Source organism: Hetaerina americana, unplaced genomic scaffold (assembly GCF_022747635.1).
Source record: "Hetaerina americana unplaced genomic scaffold, ioHetAmer1.1.p SCAF_19, whole genome shotgun sequence".
Lineage (NCBI taxonomy): Eukaryota > Metazoa > Arthropoda > Insecta > Odonata > Calopterygidae > Hetaerina > Hetaerina americana.
Genome location: NW_027286752.1, coordinates 169945 through 189563, shown reverse-complemented (window position 1 = coordinate 189563; position 19619 = coordinate 169945). Strand labels below are relative to the sequence as shown.

The following is a 19619-nucleotide window of genomic DNA, read 5'->3' as shown; positions in this document are numbered from 1 at the left end:
CTAGTATGACAAAATTGCTCATTATTTGAGGCAGAGAGATAAGATCATACTTTAGCATTCATGAATGATTGATGAGTGTTAAAGAGATATATGCACTTAGGTAACTTTTTTAATCTCAATGATATTTTATTTTCTTATTTTTCATTCACATGTATGCCATTTGATGTCAGTTTTTTGTTTGTTCAACTGCATTGGCCTGCTTTTGGTATGCATGAAACTACTGCCATAAGAAAAGGTGGTGGTGAAATGCAAAATTCTAAGGTAGTCATGAAAAGTCTCTAAAATACATTTAAGAATTTGCCCAACAATTGACGTTCATCATTTCACTCAATTATGTGCTATAACAATATCTGTATAGCACCTATAAAGAGGAATGAAGGTAATACCATTGATATTTTGAACAGAAAGTCATTCTACATTAAAAATAATCACTTAATGCATGATTAACTCATTTGTAAGATCCTTTGAAAAGAGTCCCTCTGTGAATGGCACAGAATGGCAAAATGTACGAAATAATGACCTCACAGATTTGCACACAGAGGTCCCATTGATAGTATTCCAATTTTGATTAATATTGAAACCTAGCTGTACAAAATATATAGATCTAGCATAATTCATCTATGGTAATACATGTGTAAAAATTATGTATGTATCATTAACGGTGCAGAAATAAAAAAAAATCACACAGGACATATTTTCAAAATATTCAAGTTGTCAACACCTGCTTATTTCATAGTTGCAATTTAACAGCAATATGTTAATTACATTGAATTATAGTTTAATGGCAATTATGCCATTATATAATTACATTTGAGCACCAAAAATAAATATACTGCAAAAAAGCAGTATTTTGATTTTCTCAAAATTATAAATACATATATATATATATATATATATATATATATGTGTATATATATATATATATGTATATATATATATATATATATATATATATATATATATATAAGATAAAAAAATTAAAGCAGCAGCTTAGTGTTATTAAAGCTAAGACAAAAAAGGATGTAATGGAGAACTATAATAATCATGATTTTCATTCACTGAGATTATTTACTCAACAAAAGAATGAAAAGAGGTCAATGATCATAATAATACAGAAGTATGTAATACTGAATATGAGATGAGTCACAGTATATAACTGTCCATTAATTTCGGAGGCTAATTAACAGCAGGGCTATTATTTATATATCATACCTAGTAGAAATACTATTCTGTTGGATATTATAAACACTGAATTCAGATAGGTTCTTAAAAAATTCACATAAAAATTTCATTTTATGCAGTATGAAATCATTAGCTTCTTAAATTTTTTTCCAAACTGTGACACACAAAAATATGGCTGGCAATACTATGACTCACACCACATATGCCATGCCACTAGCTTTTTATTAGTATTATCCTTCACTAAAATGCATTACAGATGACCTCTTAAGTGTGGTCATGTGCAGACTGATAAGTTATAAATCATAACAGTCAAATAAATATATAATTCATCTGAATAGAGGTAGACAATTAAAAAAATATGAAGACCTTACCAAATGCATGTGTTATTATAATTATGAAATCATGCAATGCCAACAACTATCCTCAAATATATTTTTTCTACAAAAAATTGAGTTGTAAAAATTCAAATAAAAATCTACCTTAAAGCATTAAGAAAACCTTAAAAAAATGTTTTACCTTGTAAACAGACTACACAAAGGCAACATGGAGTAATCTTACTGTCATCTAATGTACGGAAGAGATAATCCATCTTCAGAATGTTACAACATTCAATTGAATACCAAGAAAAATATACTGATAACGGAATACGTAAGCGCCAAAAAAATAAATAGTGATAAAAATGAAGCGTGTGCACCCATTAAAGTATGTCTTTAACGAAATGAAACTCTTTTGAATGATAATGCAAGACAGATGAGTGAATGATTAAATGAAGACAATGATTACACAAAATGAAAAACACACAGTAAAAATTTCATGGAAAAAACATCACTCAATATAACATAAAATTGTCATGGTTTTTTTCCCCCAAAGCATTAGTAGAGACTCGCGATCAACAATTTCAAGCAACTCACACGAGTTGCCAGAGACTAGAATAATAAAATAGCCATTTCACTCAAAACAGTAGCTGCTGTTCAAGTTTCCCAGAAAAAGGTTCAAAATTTTACCTTCCACATATATAGACCGAAATACTATAAAACATGCTTCACGTGGAAACGTATTCACTTCAGCTGACTCCTTCGCCTAAAAGAAACTAACTGTCCACAGCTGACCACTATTACAGGTGTCCATTTCTCACCAAATGAAGTTTTATTAAATGGCGCATTTGTAAACTTTCACAAATTTTGTCACAGCATGGAAATAGATCCTATGGCCTAAGATAGCCAGAGGATATTAATCAGCAAGCCCAATGGAAGTCTCACTGATACTAAAATCACAAGCACAAAATGTTTTAGACCCCTGAGTACTACTAACTTCGGCCACCACCACTATCTTCAGCTTTAACCCCATCAGGCCTCTTTGGATCCTCTTCACTCTTAAGACTGGTTTCTTGCATGGTTTTACTGCCTGCTTCTGATTCATCATCTTTTTTAGATGAATCTAAAGAAAAAACAGCACTGTTAATAATTTATGCCCATGTACTAACTCAGCAAATGCCTCAACATGAGATTGCAACAAAAAAAAACCACCAAAACAAGACTCATGTCACCCCAACAAAAAATTAAATTTCACAACAAGATGAGAAAGTTTTTAAATTTTATAAATATTAACAACTTTGAGCTGAAATAAACTGAAATTAGATTTCATACTAACTTTACCATTGGTTATCAGCTGATTGTTTTCAAACTTCTAAGTTCAAGTACTCTGTTGAATAAAGAGCTGAAATTTCCAGATTGAATGAGGTTTTTGGAAATTTTTATGCTGTTTATGTTGCAACTATGATTTTTTTTGCCACCGCAGCTTCATTACCTGAATTTTGCTGCTGGGAAAAATTGGCAAAACCTTATCAATAATTACGCACGAATGTCTTGCTTCCTTTTTCTAAGAAAAGCAAGAATATTGAAGTCTTAAAATAATCATGAGGAAACAATATGGGATAAGTAAGCGTGCCATTTAATTTGTTAAGAGGGAACCAAATTAAAATCTCGTGAATTACTGCCCGCTGATCAAGCTATATGGGTTACTGGGTGAATATGATGTGTATAACCTCTTGATGAAATTAAAGATGATATCATCTAACAATCTCACCTTGAAAAGTTAGTTTCTGAAGTTGTGAAGGAAGATCAGCCGCAGCAGAACCAATGGGAGATGCTGATGAGACAGTTACTGTTGCAGTCTCACCAAGAATGTCAGGCAAGGCATTTCGACGTCCTGCACGACCAGAAGTCAAGAAGTCTTGTGCTAAGTCATCATTATCATTAGTCCCACTCTGACAGCTGCCTCGAGAGGAAGACTCCATCACTGCTAGCATCTTCATCACTGAGAGAGAGATACGTTATGCCATTGCAGGAATAAAATTTATGTCAGTAAGTCAAGAGTATCTAAATATTCTCCGTTGAAAACATTAACAAATATTTTTTCAACAATAATTTTGGAGAAGGAATGAAATTAATATAAAACCTTCTTTGTTCAGTTAAGAGATGCTATTTTTTACAAATTCAATAAATTTAAAAACATTGAATGTTTACAATACTTCATCTATTTATGGCAGAACTTAAAAAATGGACTCTAGCTAATCTGGTTTCAGTAATCCATATATCTGTGTAATTCAAATAATACTGAAATGCCAAATCCAAACTCTATTATTCTGAGATAGTTTTTTTTCATACTCGGCAGTTTATGTGACTTTGTTAACCAAATGAGATATCCGTAAATTTTATACTGGAACACCACTCTTGCACTACAAAGTTTTTCTTAGTAACAGTGCATATTTTCATCTGAACCAACATAGTGGCTATTTCATAATAAACATTTGTTGAGTCTTAATCCTTTTATGCAGCTTTTGGATTTTTTCAAAATAAAAAATTTCATATTCTGTAACAAAATACTGATTCTCTCTTTTTGATGCTTTCCCTAAACACTGTAATTTTATCAATGAATGAAATTCCATGATAAGGATCAACTTACTATTTGGAACAAATAAAATGACAAAAAGAACTATTTCACGGTGTCTGCTGTCAACTACAAAGAAATCATGTTTTTCAGGAGTAGACACCATTAGGGGCCACCATGGTTAAATATATCTTAAAACGTTTTATGGAATCTTCATTTCTTTATGGTGGATATTTCAATCTTATATAAGGTATTAGGTAAGTGTGAAAACAACCTAATTATAATTATAAAGCATGGAATTTATGTTTTTGTTGGGATTCCAGGCTTAGTCCCGAGAACTAGTGGAACTGGAGCCAAAAAAACCTCAACTGACTCATAAATATCAATGGTTCTAATGGCAATCATATTTTAAATCTTGTTTCCATAGTTTTGCTTATGTCCTAATAGCACAACATTTGAACTTTTAAATTTTTAATATGCAACCACCTATTTACATGTTTCAAGGAGTGACATTTAAGTAAGCCCTATTAAATATGTAGTAGGGAAGAGAACATAAATAGACAACATTTTCCCATTTACACAGAAAAACCATTATTTCAATTAGAACACAATGTACATTGGATGTCATATCCCAACAAGGTAAGCATTGATAATACATTCAGTATCACCATAATACTTGGCCACTTCATATTGATCACATTGAACTCAACAAATTTGACTGTCTGAACACAGATAATTTGGATTATCTTACTCCCATGTCATCCCAATTAGAAAGGGCTCACTGAACACAACTTTGTTTTACCTGTGCTAGGAACTTAGAAGCATATCTCTAAGTATAAAAGTGTGTATCACCTGAATAAAGCTTATGGAAAGTAAAATAGTAATGTGCATGAAATCCATTTACATTAAGAATTATAGAGAATCAACAAATTGCTTATTTAGAAAAAGAATAACTACAACTCAACAAAACTGATGTTAGGTACCTCACAGTCATACTTGAGTTATTAAAACTGATTAGTCATTACAAAAGAGACATTACTAATTCTTTTTAGTATCAAAACCTGGAAAGAAAATGCCCAAACTGACATGGTTAGTTTTGAACATGCTTCATGCAACCACCTGTTAAAATGTCTCAAGGATTGGAAACTAAGTAATTTTTCCTTTGAATATTTTAGAGATATGATCTATAAATGTAAATATACGTATTTTCCATATTCATCTGGGCATTAATTGCAAACTCTATTGAAATCATTAATACATGTACTGATACTATTTCCTCAATTTAAGATTCAATCCTCAAGTATAAGTACCACAAGTTGATTTATGCCGGAACTCTATGTGAAATATACAAAATGGTGATTTATACAGCATAAAGATGAAAAAATTGGGGTCAAAGAACATAAATTGGTCATTTCATTCAAATCCAAAAATTGTTTCACATTTCAACTGAACTTCAGCAGCAAAAGTTTTTTTTGAAAAGTGTACCAAGTACACAGGTGAAACAAATAATATTAACATTAAGGATTTCACTACATGAAAATGGAAAAAAATGAATTCTACCAAAATGAAATGATAGACAGTACAAAAGCCTTATTGGGTTTCTAATTAATTAATTATTCAATAATTGATATTTATAAGTATGTACATAAGCCCAAATATACAAATCACTTTTTCACTACATCCTCATAAATAATGAAATCACTATTAGTATCAATGATCACTCTTTCCAATTTCCCTACTGATCAACAACAACTCTCTTAAAAAATATGAAGTACTCCCATAGAATTTTTAAATATTTTACATTAAAAAAGAGCCATTAAGCTGCTCATCACAATTATCAAATGTAAAATATCATTCTTAGTTTTAATGTTTTACATGATACAGATAGAGGGAAAGATTATTTCATTCAACATCTTTCAAATTAAATAAGAGCACACTATCAATATAAATAACTTTGCTTCTAAAGCAATCAAAAAACTAGTCCTTGAGACAACAACCCTTGTGCAGGCCAGATATTGTTAAGTGTTCGAAAAAATTATAATGCAAGCAACTTCAGTAATTAAAATCAGTTTGTGGCTCCATTACCGCACTTTCTAAAATATTCTGATATAAAAGCAAACAAAATTTCCATTTCGGTACTGCTGTATTAATATAAACAAGCGACAATTAATTATATATGCAAAAATAAAGGCACGCACATAAAAATACAAATGAATAACAATTTCAATTCAATGAAAATTTAGTAATTTCATTTTTTTATTCAGAGTTGATTAAGACTTCTTCAAACTATAGGAATTCCACAGCTGAGCTCTAACTAATTAATCAGAGTTTCTCGTGGCATAAGGATGCTTACTAGCCAAGGCTAGAAAGACTAAAAAGTAGAAAACCAAGAGCATAAAAGCTTATAGCAGCTCCCCCCAACATGAAACTGAGCATGCATAAATTCTTTCACCTGGGATAGTTATGCACAATGAGATAAGCTGAAATTTTCCTCTCATATAAACCAATGATGCCTATTAGGGATAGTAAATTCATCAGATACATGCTTGGCAACCAAAAGACTTTAAAAAAGTGCAAGAATGTAGCTATTGAAAAATTGTGCAAAAAAATGTGGCAAAGAGGGGTGCCAAATTTGAAGAAGGGAGAAAATAAAAAATAAAAAAAGTTTCACCAATAAACTTTGCTTCAATGATATGACAATTACGATTAACTCTGGATATTTTTTAAAATATTTTAGAAGCAGTGCTGAGGAAATATAATGAAGATTTATTAGGGATATTCAGTAAATAGCGATCATACATTTTTAATCACACAATTTACATAGCAATTAACATAACATAAAATTTAATTTTATGTTATATTTGTGTAATGTATATGGGGTCCAGGTTTCATTGATTTGTCTTCAGGATTGTATTGGTGGCAGTTGTGTTAAGTTGAAGCATATTTAGTTCACCTATGCCTACTTCTGATTATGAAAAACTTATTCCAAAAAGGTGTTCCTTCACATTGGGAAATATGACATGAAGTTAAGATAGGACTATTGATGAGATAAGGAACACAATTCATATTAACTTTTATGAGATAATCACAATTTTGTGGCGATGGACCCACTCTGAACAACGATGCTTTCCATGTGATTTTTCTGTAACCAACATAAGCATGACACAATGAAATTTTCAATATTTCTGATAGTGGAAACTAGTACTATTTCTGATAGTGGATATTAGAAACTAATATTTCTCTTAGGTTCACTCAACAATCTTCTCTCCCAACAGCAGCAGCAATGCTATTGTTTACCTCTATAAGAATAGCGACTAGAGCTCCAGGTCCACCTTCCTTTAAAATTGATTTTCTCACCTCTTTATACAGTTTTTACCATCCTATAGCTGTGCCCTATGGAAGAACAGACTCCCCATAAGCCTTGCATAGCATAAGATAAGTCTCAGTTCGTTATTTGTTCTGATGAAAGCAAAATTTCAAAAATTGTGTTGCATGTTACCTCTTTTGTTTCCATATGCAACCTGAACATTTTCAACTAGCAACAGCTGCCACTGATGTAATACTGGAGTCAAATCAATGGAAATTGTGCCACATATGCATTGCACATTAAGCTAACAAAAACACACAACTGAATTTTTGCACAATAAACAATGCAAACCAAAATGTATGATCCCTCTTTATTGAACAGCCCTCATATGAAACATTTGAACACTCACTTTTTTAACAATCAACTACACTCTTTCAATGAAATCAACTACATTACAAGCTTACAATAAGCTCTAATCTTCAGAGTGATTATATGGTTCTTTCCAATTTTAAGGAATAATTACAAAACATATGGGATATTTACAGTCTAAATTGAAAACTGACAATTTACACATTAAGATGCATTATCTTTTTATGCTATTTCAATATTTTCCTATAAGACAACATTGTTGAATGTATTACACGGATTTGTACAAAAATGATAACACTGTGTAATATTACAGCTCAAATTTCAACATCATCGACAATCATTTGGGGGAAAGGAATAATTCTTAAGCTTACTTTTAAGTGAAAATGTTTTAAAAAACCAAAGAAAGATCATATACTTTGTATTTTGAATGTAAAAATATATTTAAATTAAATGAATATAAATATACCCAAGGAGGCAAGTTGAATTAGCCTTCACACAATTCTGACTATTAATCACTTTCACCTGACTCAACCAGCGTATCATGGTCATGTTATTAGCTACTTTCGATTAATAATTGCAATCTTCCATTGAAAACTGAAATATTGAGAAAGTATGCCCTTTTCTGCTGTGGGAAAATTGCACTAGCAAACTAACTCACACGCCACATACTGCCACAATTGATTAACACAAGGAATTATCAGATGAAATAATTATGCATTATTCCTACACCATTAGGTTAATAACAAGTGTAAAAGCCAAACAAAACAACATAATTAAGCAGCTTAATGAGGCATGGAACCACAGGAGTTACAATACAAACAATTTGTTAAATAGGAGCAATGAGTGGAGAAGCAAGTAAGAAAGATTTCTCAAAAGATTGCACAATACCTGCTCTGCGACTGAGGGTGGAGACTGAAGAAGAGGGGGAGCGACAAGCCAAGACCATCGGAGGAGCATGAGGAGAGGCGGAGGAAGGGCGGTGCCGGGGGTGAGGAGGGTGGGTCAGAGAGGAGGAACGGCGTGAGAAGATGGCCGAGGAAGGAGCTCGATATTCACGGGTGGGTCGGCTGATCCGACCAGTGATGACTGACCCCTTGTGCTTGTTCATCGTGACTGTACCCCTCTTCCTCTCTCACACTCGGGCCTTCCACCCTCTTGTTCTCTTCCCCCCTTCCCCTGACCCCCGCGCACACACACAATAATCCCTCCCCAATGCTCCCTCCTCTCTCTTACAAATAACCCCTCTCTCTAGAGAGCACCCTGCCCTGCATCTGCAGCTTGTAAATAGAAACACATAAACACAAACATAAACATGAGGCACAACACAACATGAAGTAAGCTGAATGTATGAACATGAGTTTGAATGGAAGAGAAATAATTTTAACTAAAAAAGGGAAATTAGAGGTACTCCTACTTCTAGGAAAGTTTATGTGGCTGAAAGTAATGGAGGATGAGTAACAATGATTTTGAGGACATTTTTAAAGAAAAAAATGCTATATGAATAGGCATAGTATATTTTTCCCCAAGAATGAGTTACTGATGAAAATACACCCAGTTAGGTAGCTCATTTGAATTTTTTGAAAATATAAAAATTACATCAATTTTACGACAGTGTAGCACCGTATTAACATACAAGACAGTACTTAGTGTTAAGGCTGTATGTGGTAGAAAGTCAATGAGTGAAAGATAGAGACACTGGCTGGAAGAAATTCTCAACATAAACATAGACTCCAGTGATGTCAGCATTCACAAAATAGGCAAGGTCAATTCTTTCAAAAAATTAGTTCAGTTCTTGAAATTACTGCAATTATTATTTATCTGCAAATCAAAATGGCTACTCTTCATTAACAGAGTGAGCGCAAGGAAAAAATGATCTGAATGTATGACACCATGTGGAGATGATTTTAAGGTACCATTAGAAGTAGAGTAGGTTCATAAAATTTAACAAAAAAAAGCATAGACAGTTTTTATGGCTTCTTTTAACCATGAAAATCTAATTCTAAATAATACTCGAATTAATACCAATCAGAAGTATACCATGAGTATGGGTTACTTTTTCTACAGTAACATATGCAGAAGATGTAACAAAGAATCACTGATGATCTATATTAACATTATAAGTTCACCATGTAGCAACATAAGTACACTCTTGTGGTTGTGCAAAACTTCATTAGGGTTTAGTGATGTTTTATTTTTCTCTTGTAGTAACATTTACTCTTGTTACCTCAGGTAAATTTATATTTTTATGTAAAAACCTGGTAACATACTTTCTATTTTTTAAGGGAACTAATTTGGGAGACATCATTTCATTTAATCATTGAGGTTGGAGTGAGGCTCTTTACATAAATTTTTGGTGATGTACTGAACCACAGAAAATTATTTTCTCATAAGAACATATGTACCTAGTGAACAATGTATCTTGAAAGTAACTGAAGGACTACATGGAAGATTAAGTACTGTGTATTAGTTATTACATATATATATATATATATATTATATATGTGTGTGTGTGTATATATATATATATATATATATATATATATATATATATATATATATATACTCATATATACAGAAACATATATAAGGAAAAGGGATAGGAACACGTATAAAGGACGAACACAATAGAGGTGGGGAAGGCGGAATCGAACGGATCACAAGAGTAAAAATATTTCCCTCTCAGGGTAAATTACATATCCTCGATAGCTCAAGAGGTAAAGAGCATCCGCCCGGCAAGTGGAAAGATCCGGTGTTCGAGTCCCGGTTGAGGAAATATTTTTACTCTTGTGATCCGTTCGATTCCGCCTTCCCCACCTCTATTGTGTTCGTCCTTTATACGTGTTCCTATCCCTTTTCCTTATATATGTTTCTGTATATATGAGTATTTATTCGCCGTTTGGTGGGATTTCGTGTTTGAATGTGTATATATATATATATATATATATATATATATATATAAAATATATGTATATATATGTATATATATACATATATACATATATATATATATTAGTTAGGCTACTCTTACTATTGTATGAAGCCCTTCAGTTAACCTCCTAATTCAATTGCAACTTAATAAATAGCCAAGCAGAGAGGACACTACCATTGCTGTTTTTACATGAACTTATTTTCTTAATGCATAATGTCATAGATTTTATTCCCTCTATGGCCTTAAACTACCTTGTATTCCTTCTGTTTATACCTTTATTGATCATTTCCACTGAATGATACTAACCAACATATATAAACAATATATATTTAATATGAAGAAAATACAAAAAAAGACTACAACTATTTCAGAAGTAACCTTGAACCAGTTACTATACAAATCCTCAATTCTCAGGCATATTAAACTTTGTAAAATTGAGATGACTAGCAATAAAGCAAACTAAGAATTTCTGTATGTTGATCCCAACCTGTCTTCCCCTAAAATTAATTATGAGAAATAATTCATTAACAAAAGGGGTTTTAATGAGAGGTGAAGGTGATGCACATCATTCTCACTGAATCTATCTTATATTTAAGAGAATTTATGCATTCATGTCTAAAAGTTTAGCCCATATGGCAAGTCTCTGGCAATTTTCATGGAAAAATAAAGCTATACGAATGTTTTTTTGAAGTGATGAGGAGCGTTGGTACTTGTAAAAATATTATTATTAACAATTAATTTAAACCATATCTGACCTACCTTCATGGACTGTGAAACAGATACATGTGAGGCTTATCTTACTGGGAGTGTTAAGTAACTACAGCCAAGATCAAAAGTGGTACCAAGTACAGAGGATGGAAGAAATATAATTCTGAAGAGTAAAAGTTCAGCTAATTACAGCAATAATATTGAAAATTGTTTAAATAATGAAGGATGCAAATGAACACTATCCTTAATAGAAAGTGATATTTTAGTTATTAAATACCAAATAGTGAACCATCAATTCAAGATGAGGCTTGTAATGTTGATGTTGTTGGACTAGGTAATTGAAAATTTGTAAGCTAGCAATGTTGATATTTTAAAAAACATATAGCAATATAAAATGAAGGAGGTGTAATTTCACTTTTAAGAGGTCATACTTCCACCAAAGATGTTAAAGAATGAATCAAGAGACTAGCCTCTTGTCTGAATGGCATGACCTTGCCCAGTGCAATATCAACAAGTGTAGCCTTTTTCATCGACCAATTCCCTAGAAGTCACTAACTTTAAGACAAAAAAGTTTTTGAAAGGGAGTATAAACAATTCTTTGCAATTTTAGACAAATAAACTCCCTCAATAAAAGACTAATATTGTAATAAATGAAAAAGAAACACTTTGTTCCAATCCACCACTTTATTACAGGTAAGACTAGTTTCGACGCTATGGCGTCATCCTCAGGTACCTGAGGATGACGCCGTAGCGTCGAAACTAGTCGTACCTGTAATAAAGTGGTGGATTGGAACAAAGTGTTTCTTTTTCATTTATTAAAATGAACTTCCACAAAGTTGAGGCTGAAACTATTGAACTAACTAATATTGTATATCGAAAGCCTTATCGCATCAGAGCAAAAACTAGGCATGTATAACATTTGACTTATCTTGCTAGTATTTTAGATGGTCAAAGCAGTACAGACACAAAAAGAAGAGCTACATTGATGAAAAGCTTCTTAATCAAAGATCTAATGAACAGACTATAAAAAACCTTGATCTATAGTTTCTATGGTGGGGCATTTTGGTTATTTAAGAAAGATAATAGACATTTTGTGGAGGTTATTGAAATGTGGGTGTGGAGAAAGATAGAAAAAGTAAAATGGACAGAGACAAAATAAACAAAGAAATAGGCATATCATGGTGGGGGAGTAGAGAGGGTTTTTTTTTTGGAGAAATCCAAAGGAATAATGAAAAGTGGTTGAATATAATTTTGATCGGTGATGGAATATTAAAGACTGGGACAGAGGGAACGACATCAGGCAGGCAAGGTAGAGGGAGGCAAAGAATTGGTAGGTTAGAAGGAATGAAAGGTGATGTGTAGGAGGAAATGGAGAAGGCTTCGCAGAAGTATGTCAGGTCATCTTGTGAAGCTGGGCAAAGAAATGTAGGGGAGTTACGTTTGAGTTCATCCAAAACCTACCTTAGTGAAACTAATAAATAATGATGTAATGCTTCAGAATTGTACACGTTAATCAATTAGAAATTATTTAGATGGGTGAATGTGAATGATATCAACTCTACTTGATTTGCATCCAGAACACCTGAATTTAAAAACAATCTTAGAGATATGGGATGTGATTCTTATTTGAAATAAGGACCCTTTCTATCCTTTCTTAAGGACACTTTCAAATGTGATACTTATTTTTAACTTCAAACACTATCAACAAATGCAACAACTGGAATGTTATTCATACAATCATTCAAGCTTCAAAATCAAAAGTTAGTTCTAGATTTCTAGTCCCTAGACTAGCAATACTATATGTTTCCCTACCAGCGAATGTTTCCCAATCATCATCTTGCATAAGTAAACATTGGCAATACTGTACCTAAATACTGAAATTAAGGAATTTAAAAGGCACATTACATATGCTTAAAAAAATTTCATATAATAAATGTCCTAAGGCAGAATCATTCAAAAACATATTGAAAGAGCTTAAAAAACTAAGTTCCTTGTACATCATAAAATACTGACGAATAATTAGAGGAAATTCATTGTTCAAAGATCCGACTAAAAACTAGGAGGTAGGACTATGTTGATCAATCTGGGCATGCATTTTTAACAGTTTTTTATGCCAGGTTCCGTTCAAATATTATGAAAGTGAATTTAAATCACTGAGATACTATGCATATATATATATATATATATATATATATATATATATATATATATATATATATATATATATATATATATATATATATATATGTATATATATATATATGTATATATATATATATATATATATATATATATATATATATATATGTATATATATATATATATATATATATATATATATATGTATATATATTATATATATATATACATGTATATGTATATATGTGTATGTATATATATATATATATATATAAAATTAGTACTTTTATAAGTACTGACAAAAGAAAATTCAATATATCGTACTTATTTTAAATTTCATTGCTTTTTACTTAAGTGCCAATATGGTAATTTTTTGAATTCAGACTTCACATTGACCTTATTAATCTGGAAATGTGAAATAATGATATCCAATTACCTTAATAGTAGGATACTTTGCACAAAGGTGAACTTATTTCTTGCCTGAGGAATTTATAACACACCCAAGGGCCAAGTATGTTCCTAATGGGCCCCATCTGTTCCTAATTTTTAGTAATTATGCAAGCACTGTCTTTAACTAAATATATATTCTGATAATTGCAGATAAAATATCAAAACATAATCAAATGATCATTCTCTAGCTGTGGCTGACAGGGAAATCCTCAAATCAAACTTTGATAACTTGATTATTTATTTTTCTTGGCATGATCTCATTGTTAAAGCTAAGAATGTTTCTTTTTTATAAATCATAATGAAATAACCATCACTGCAGTACACAAAATTAGAGGTGAAGTCCAACGATAAAGACTGCCTCTGACCTAGGGAAATACCTGACATAATAGAACATCCAAGAAGACATTTAATCTTCATTGCCAATATTTTAGCATAGTAATTTTGGTTAATGTATATTCGTAAATTTAAGGGGTAAATAGCAGCACTTGCTCTAATAAACAATTAAATTAAGAAGAGAGCTGGCCTCTGTGGTGGCTAGGTAACATCCTCATCAGCCAATCCAAGGGTCGCGGGTTCGATTCCTGCCTGAATTGATTTTCCTTCACCTAGGATTTGGGTGTTTGTAATCGTCTCCATTGTTTTTGATGTTAATAGTCTGATGTAAAGGCCAAAAATTGCTGGTTTTGGACTAAGGATAAATAAATAAATAAAGATATAACCGTCATTAATTCATACATTCTGTACAACTTTTTACTTGGTTAACTAGGTAAGTATTACACATGGTATAGGAATATGCATAAAGCATTCACTTTTTGCATGCTGTCCTGACTATAATGCAACTGCGGTCTTTGAAATATTCAAAATTTATGTTTACCAAAGTATTTGCCCTATTCTTTTCATTGATTTTCATTGATTACATATGTTTGAAATGTTTTTTCCGTATTTCACCTTTACCTTGTACCTTAAGCAGACTTTCAATTTTGTATCACCTATCCAGTCCTAGGTTCTTCTGACTTTACCATGGTTCATTACTTTGTGTGGCCACATGCTCACATATGATTTTCGATGGTTTCATAACTTCCATATGTATCAATAACTACTTTCAGTTTTTGACAAGGAAACAGAAGGGACATGAAATATTTTGACATAAATATCACTCTAAAGGTATTGTTCTGATTCCTATGAATTCCTTTCACTGTATTTATATCTTAAACCCTCATTTTGAATTTCTTTGTGTATCATTTTAAGGTCTTGGACGTCATTCTTGAATGTCGGGAACATCATTTTTGGGTGGTTTGTCACCATGAGAAATAGAATATTATTTCCTTTCCTTGTTATTCTAACTCGGAACACAAGTTAATGAGTATGTTCAGTGCTGCCATGTAATACAATGTTTCCAGTTGTAGTATCAAAAAAATTCTTATTGAAGTAGCAGTTGTCATTAGGGGAGGTTCCAAAGAAACTGTGGGAGATGCTGCAACAGAAACTTTTAACGGAGTCATCCGCTAATGCGCAGTTCAATGCAACAATTTCAGAGTGTAAAGAGGTGGCCAACAGCAAAGGCCATGTGCACCAACAGGAAGGGGTGGGTAATTTGGTTGGGATAGGATCTTCGAGGAATGGAGGAAGGGTGGAGAGAAACCGGATGGCATACTCTGCTTCAAGTGCTTTGCTCTTAGTACTTCAAGTAGGGATCAGGATACTATGGAAAAATTCTCCCACATCCTTGATTTGAAACCAAGCTTATTGAATCAATTGAGGTAACCACCCCCAAAAATAACAAAGCTGTTGAAATTCCATCGCTGAAGAATAACATTTAACTACATAAAGTGTGTCTACATTAAAATTATATCAATATTTTAAGCATTACTCAATGAATTCCATTTACCTACTTCGTTAAATAAAAAAAGGTAATGAATGGGTGGTTACACAAAAATAATTAAATCATCAATGTTTCAAAATAAAAATATGATAAAAACAATAGCTACTGCAAGCAAGGATGAAATCAACTTCTAACACCTTACAAAAATGTTATTTCTATAATCTAAGACTATTGATGTATCTATGCCTAAATACTGACAACAAAAAATATCACTCTCCCCCTTTATACTACTCTTCATAAAATACAGATAACATTTAACACTCATATGAACTAAAAATATAAGATATTTAACATGATCAAGAACATCTGTTGTTTGAATTCAGAGCTAAGTGGAAAAAAGACATTTACCAATACTACTGTATTAATTAGTTAATGCAAAATTAAGCTTTAAAAATAAAAAAAGGTAATTTTCGGCCAAACAAGAAAAGATGACAATATCCCTGAGGGATATTAATTAATATTTAGGTGCAAAAATGTCATAAACTGAAACATTTGTTTCCATGACCGGAAAGGTGATATAATTATTTACTTACGAGCTAGCACAGTGATAGGCCATATATTTCCAAAATAACTTTTGCCATCATGATCCAGTCACAAAAGTGATTTCATTTTTGTTATTTGAGTCCTGTAACACCTAAGCCGTCTACTAAGATGAAATCTTGATGAACCTATAAGTATATATATATACATTCAAATTAAATAATATTTGTTATATTCAACGTGACATTCACTCATCACTTTAGACGAACGCTAAAGCACCAAAGAATTAATATCAATTTTTGTCACCAATTATAATCAACTTAAATTTCAACATTCTCGACATAGTCTATCAAATTTAAAGTGCAGAAGACAAATACGAATAGAATATTCGACGACCAGCTGTTATTCAATACCATCATTTCTACCACAGATACATGATGTATCTCGTAGTGAGCTACTCTGGTACCTACATTGGGTCATGGCAAAACACTCCCCAGCTGCCTAGTCTAATTTGAAGAGATAACATTACTATGGCTGCATATTTTTAAGTAGCCATGGCATAGGCAGTCTGAACAAAATGGACTTCATAAGAAAAAAGTCTATATTTTACATTTGGTAATAATAGCAGATGTTCAGCAATGTTTTGCATTAGCCTCTTATATATTACCTATAATGCCTATAGTACGGCTTATGTGGAGAGATTAAGTACCAATGGTAATTGAATAAATTCACGTTTCAATTTAAGATCTCATTTCTATGCTGTCAATAAAAAAATTGTTTACGTTATGTCATGCCAACACAAAACTATAATATTATACTTACAGGTACACGACAAATGGCATTGGCTGTGTGTTATGCTCAGCACATACGAAAGCTGAGAATACGCGTAAAAATTATTTTTCCTATTGTCAAAATTCCGCATATGCTGGTAAATGTATACACTGACAATTGGCTATTAAAAAGCATGAGTATCAATTATTACAATATTGTCATGAAATATGATCGTTCATTACAGGTTACGCAAAGTTGTAATTTACTTACCACGCATAGGAGTTTTACTTGATCGAAATTTTCCCTCTCTTGATAATAATTTGACCTCTATTGGTGCCTAGTAGTAAAAACACATCAACACGAACTTCGTCGGCTGCTTAGAGGAACAGTCCTCGGACAGACGTCTGACAAAACCCCATCACCTTCCCATATAACAGCGAAATAACGGAAGTCAAACTAGCGTGTTAAATTAAGGCGCCAGTTATGTAAGCAGATTATTTGTATTACATAGACAAAAGGCGGATGGTGCTCATCATATACCTGGTATTAAATTTATTAGGCCCTTTGTTGAAGTAAAAATAATTATGAAAGAGATTGCCGGACTATTTAGGTCAAGTGCGGAGCTCTTTAAGGTCTGCCACCGCTGCCATTTAAAAAATAAATGAAAGATATTTTTCCGTAGAACTCTTTTTTTCAGTAGCACAGTTTCATCAGTTCCTAGATTCTAGTGATGTTCTTGGACAATCTTTAGAAGATGTTTCTGAGATGCCGAAGAGGTACTATCAAGTTAGTTCAATATTAGCTGATGTAAAGTTATCAATTTGAGAAGTACTTGTATTATGCAAATGAAGAAACTACTACTGTGGTGGTAATATTGGGCATTAGAGGGAAATTATTCACACTATATAATGGATAAAAATAGGTAATCTACAAATTTTTGTCCAGTGGACATAGGTTGTGTGAAGGAGTAGAAAAATCAATTTCTCAGAGATAAAACATACTTTTGTTGTCTCGAAATGCTTTATAATGTTGTTTTATAATTTGTCAGACTTATTCCAAACCTTTATCACACTGTTAGGTTGCTTAATTATGGCATTAAACCTCAAGGGTAGATGGTATATGGTAATATAATGTGCAATAGTTCAAAATTTACCAGAGGTTGTTGGGTTCTAACTTAGCTGAGAGCATTAGGCCTGTATTAGCTACTGTTTCCCAGTTGTGGAAGCCTCTAAGGGGACTTTGGCATTGGAATTTCCCATTCAATATTGTCTCCTCTGTAGCTTCCAGTGATGAGATATCACATTGAGTGTTTTGACATTGGTGCCACTGTCAATATGATTTTTAATTCATACCTTAAGAATGGCAGCTAAGTTACAATGTCTCTAATTTTTTAAAGCAAGAAAATTTTGGAAAGCTCAGCTAGTACTGTGAAAGGAACTCCCTCCACCAAAAGTTCATTTCACACAATGTATGACTTGCCACAAGGTAAGCTCTATGTAATCGTATCAAAGCAACCTTCATGTTACCAGCCTAGGAGCCTCAACCTCATGTTGTCCTTCACTGTGAATCACTTATTGGTTTGCCACTATGATAGATAAGTCGTGGAACAATTTTCTGTCGTTTTTATTGTCTTACCGGTCTGACTTAATGTTAGCTAAAAGTTACTGCCTATTATAGGTACATCTTATGCATCCATAGTCTCCCAAAATATCTATTAAGAGTCTTATTATTGTGTGGTAATGCCTCCAGTTTACCATGAAGGTTGAAGAAGGGTTCACCCCTTTAAGCACTACTCTTGGAGTACGTTGGTATGCCATCACCATCTTCATTCAATGCATTAGCAGACTCTTGCCATTTTTTTATAGTATTCTCCTTGTGCTGCCTTGAATCATTTTTTTTATTTTTCTTCCTCAGTCTATCAATCATCTGGGCTCATTACTTAATGTCACCATTTTTAATCATTTATTTATTGGCAACCTGTTTTTATTTATGACAAAAATAAAGTCCTACAAGTTTTATTGTTCAATAATGTCTCGTTCTTCTAATTTTTGGCTTTTAAGCCCACATTACTTAGTGATTAACTTTTATGTTGAGGATCTATCAAGCATATCTGAAGGCCTGCAGTAATCTTGTACTGGTAATTAACCAAGTTGCCTCATATCAGAATATATGCTACTTCAGACTCATGTTTCCATGAATTCCTGATGTCCAGAAAATTGTAATGATTGGGTTTTAGATAGGGTTTTCCAAATACATTGACCAGGAATTGAATCTGAGATCTCTCAGTCAATAGACTTAAATTCTACCCAGGTCTAATAGTTAACCATGTCAATTTTTTAGCCAAGAGTAACAAGTCTAAGAAAGGGATTCTCAGATAACACACTCAATGCCCTCTGCTATTGATATTATTATTGTCTAGTTTTCTGTGGCCCTGTCTATGAAACTGGTATAATATAAACTTTATTTTCCCATATTCTGTTGAGCCACCTGAGAATAGAGAATTTTATTTGCCT

The 19619-nt window shown here is 32.4% G+C and overlaps 1 protein-coding gene and 1 long non-coding RNA gene across 2 annotated transcripts; both read right to left on the bottom strand.

Annotated features, from left to right (window-relative positions):
• Nucleotides 1–1028: 1028 nt before the first annotated feature.
• Nucleotides 1029–8884, bottom strand: LOC139687261 (uncharacterized). Its single transcript, XM_071584398.1, has 3 exons — nt 8636–8884; nt 3268–3498; nt 1029–2619 (listed from the first exon to the last, which is right to left on the bottom strand). The coding sequence occupies exons 1-3, from the start codon at nt 8853–8855 to the stop codon at nt 2489–2491; spliced, it is 582 nt and encodes a 193-aa protein (XP_071440499.1). The 5' UTR covers nt 8856–8884; the 3' UTR covers nt 1029–2488.
• A 78-nt stretch (nt 8885–8962) lies between these two features.
• On the bottom strand, nt 8963–17527 carry LOC139687262 (uncharacterized). The gene is made up of 3 exons (XR_011700628.1): nt 17377–17527; nt 16389–16523; nt 8963–9024 (listed from the first exon to the last, which is right to left on the bottom strand). It is a non-coding gene; the product is annotated as an uncharacterized lncRNA (long non-coding RNA).
• Between the last annotated feature and the right edge of the window lie 2092 nt (nt 17528–19619).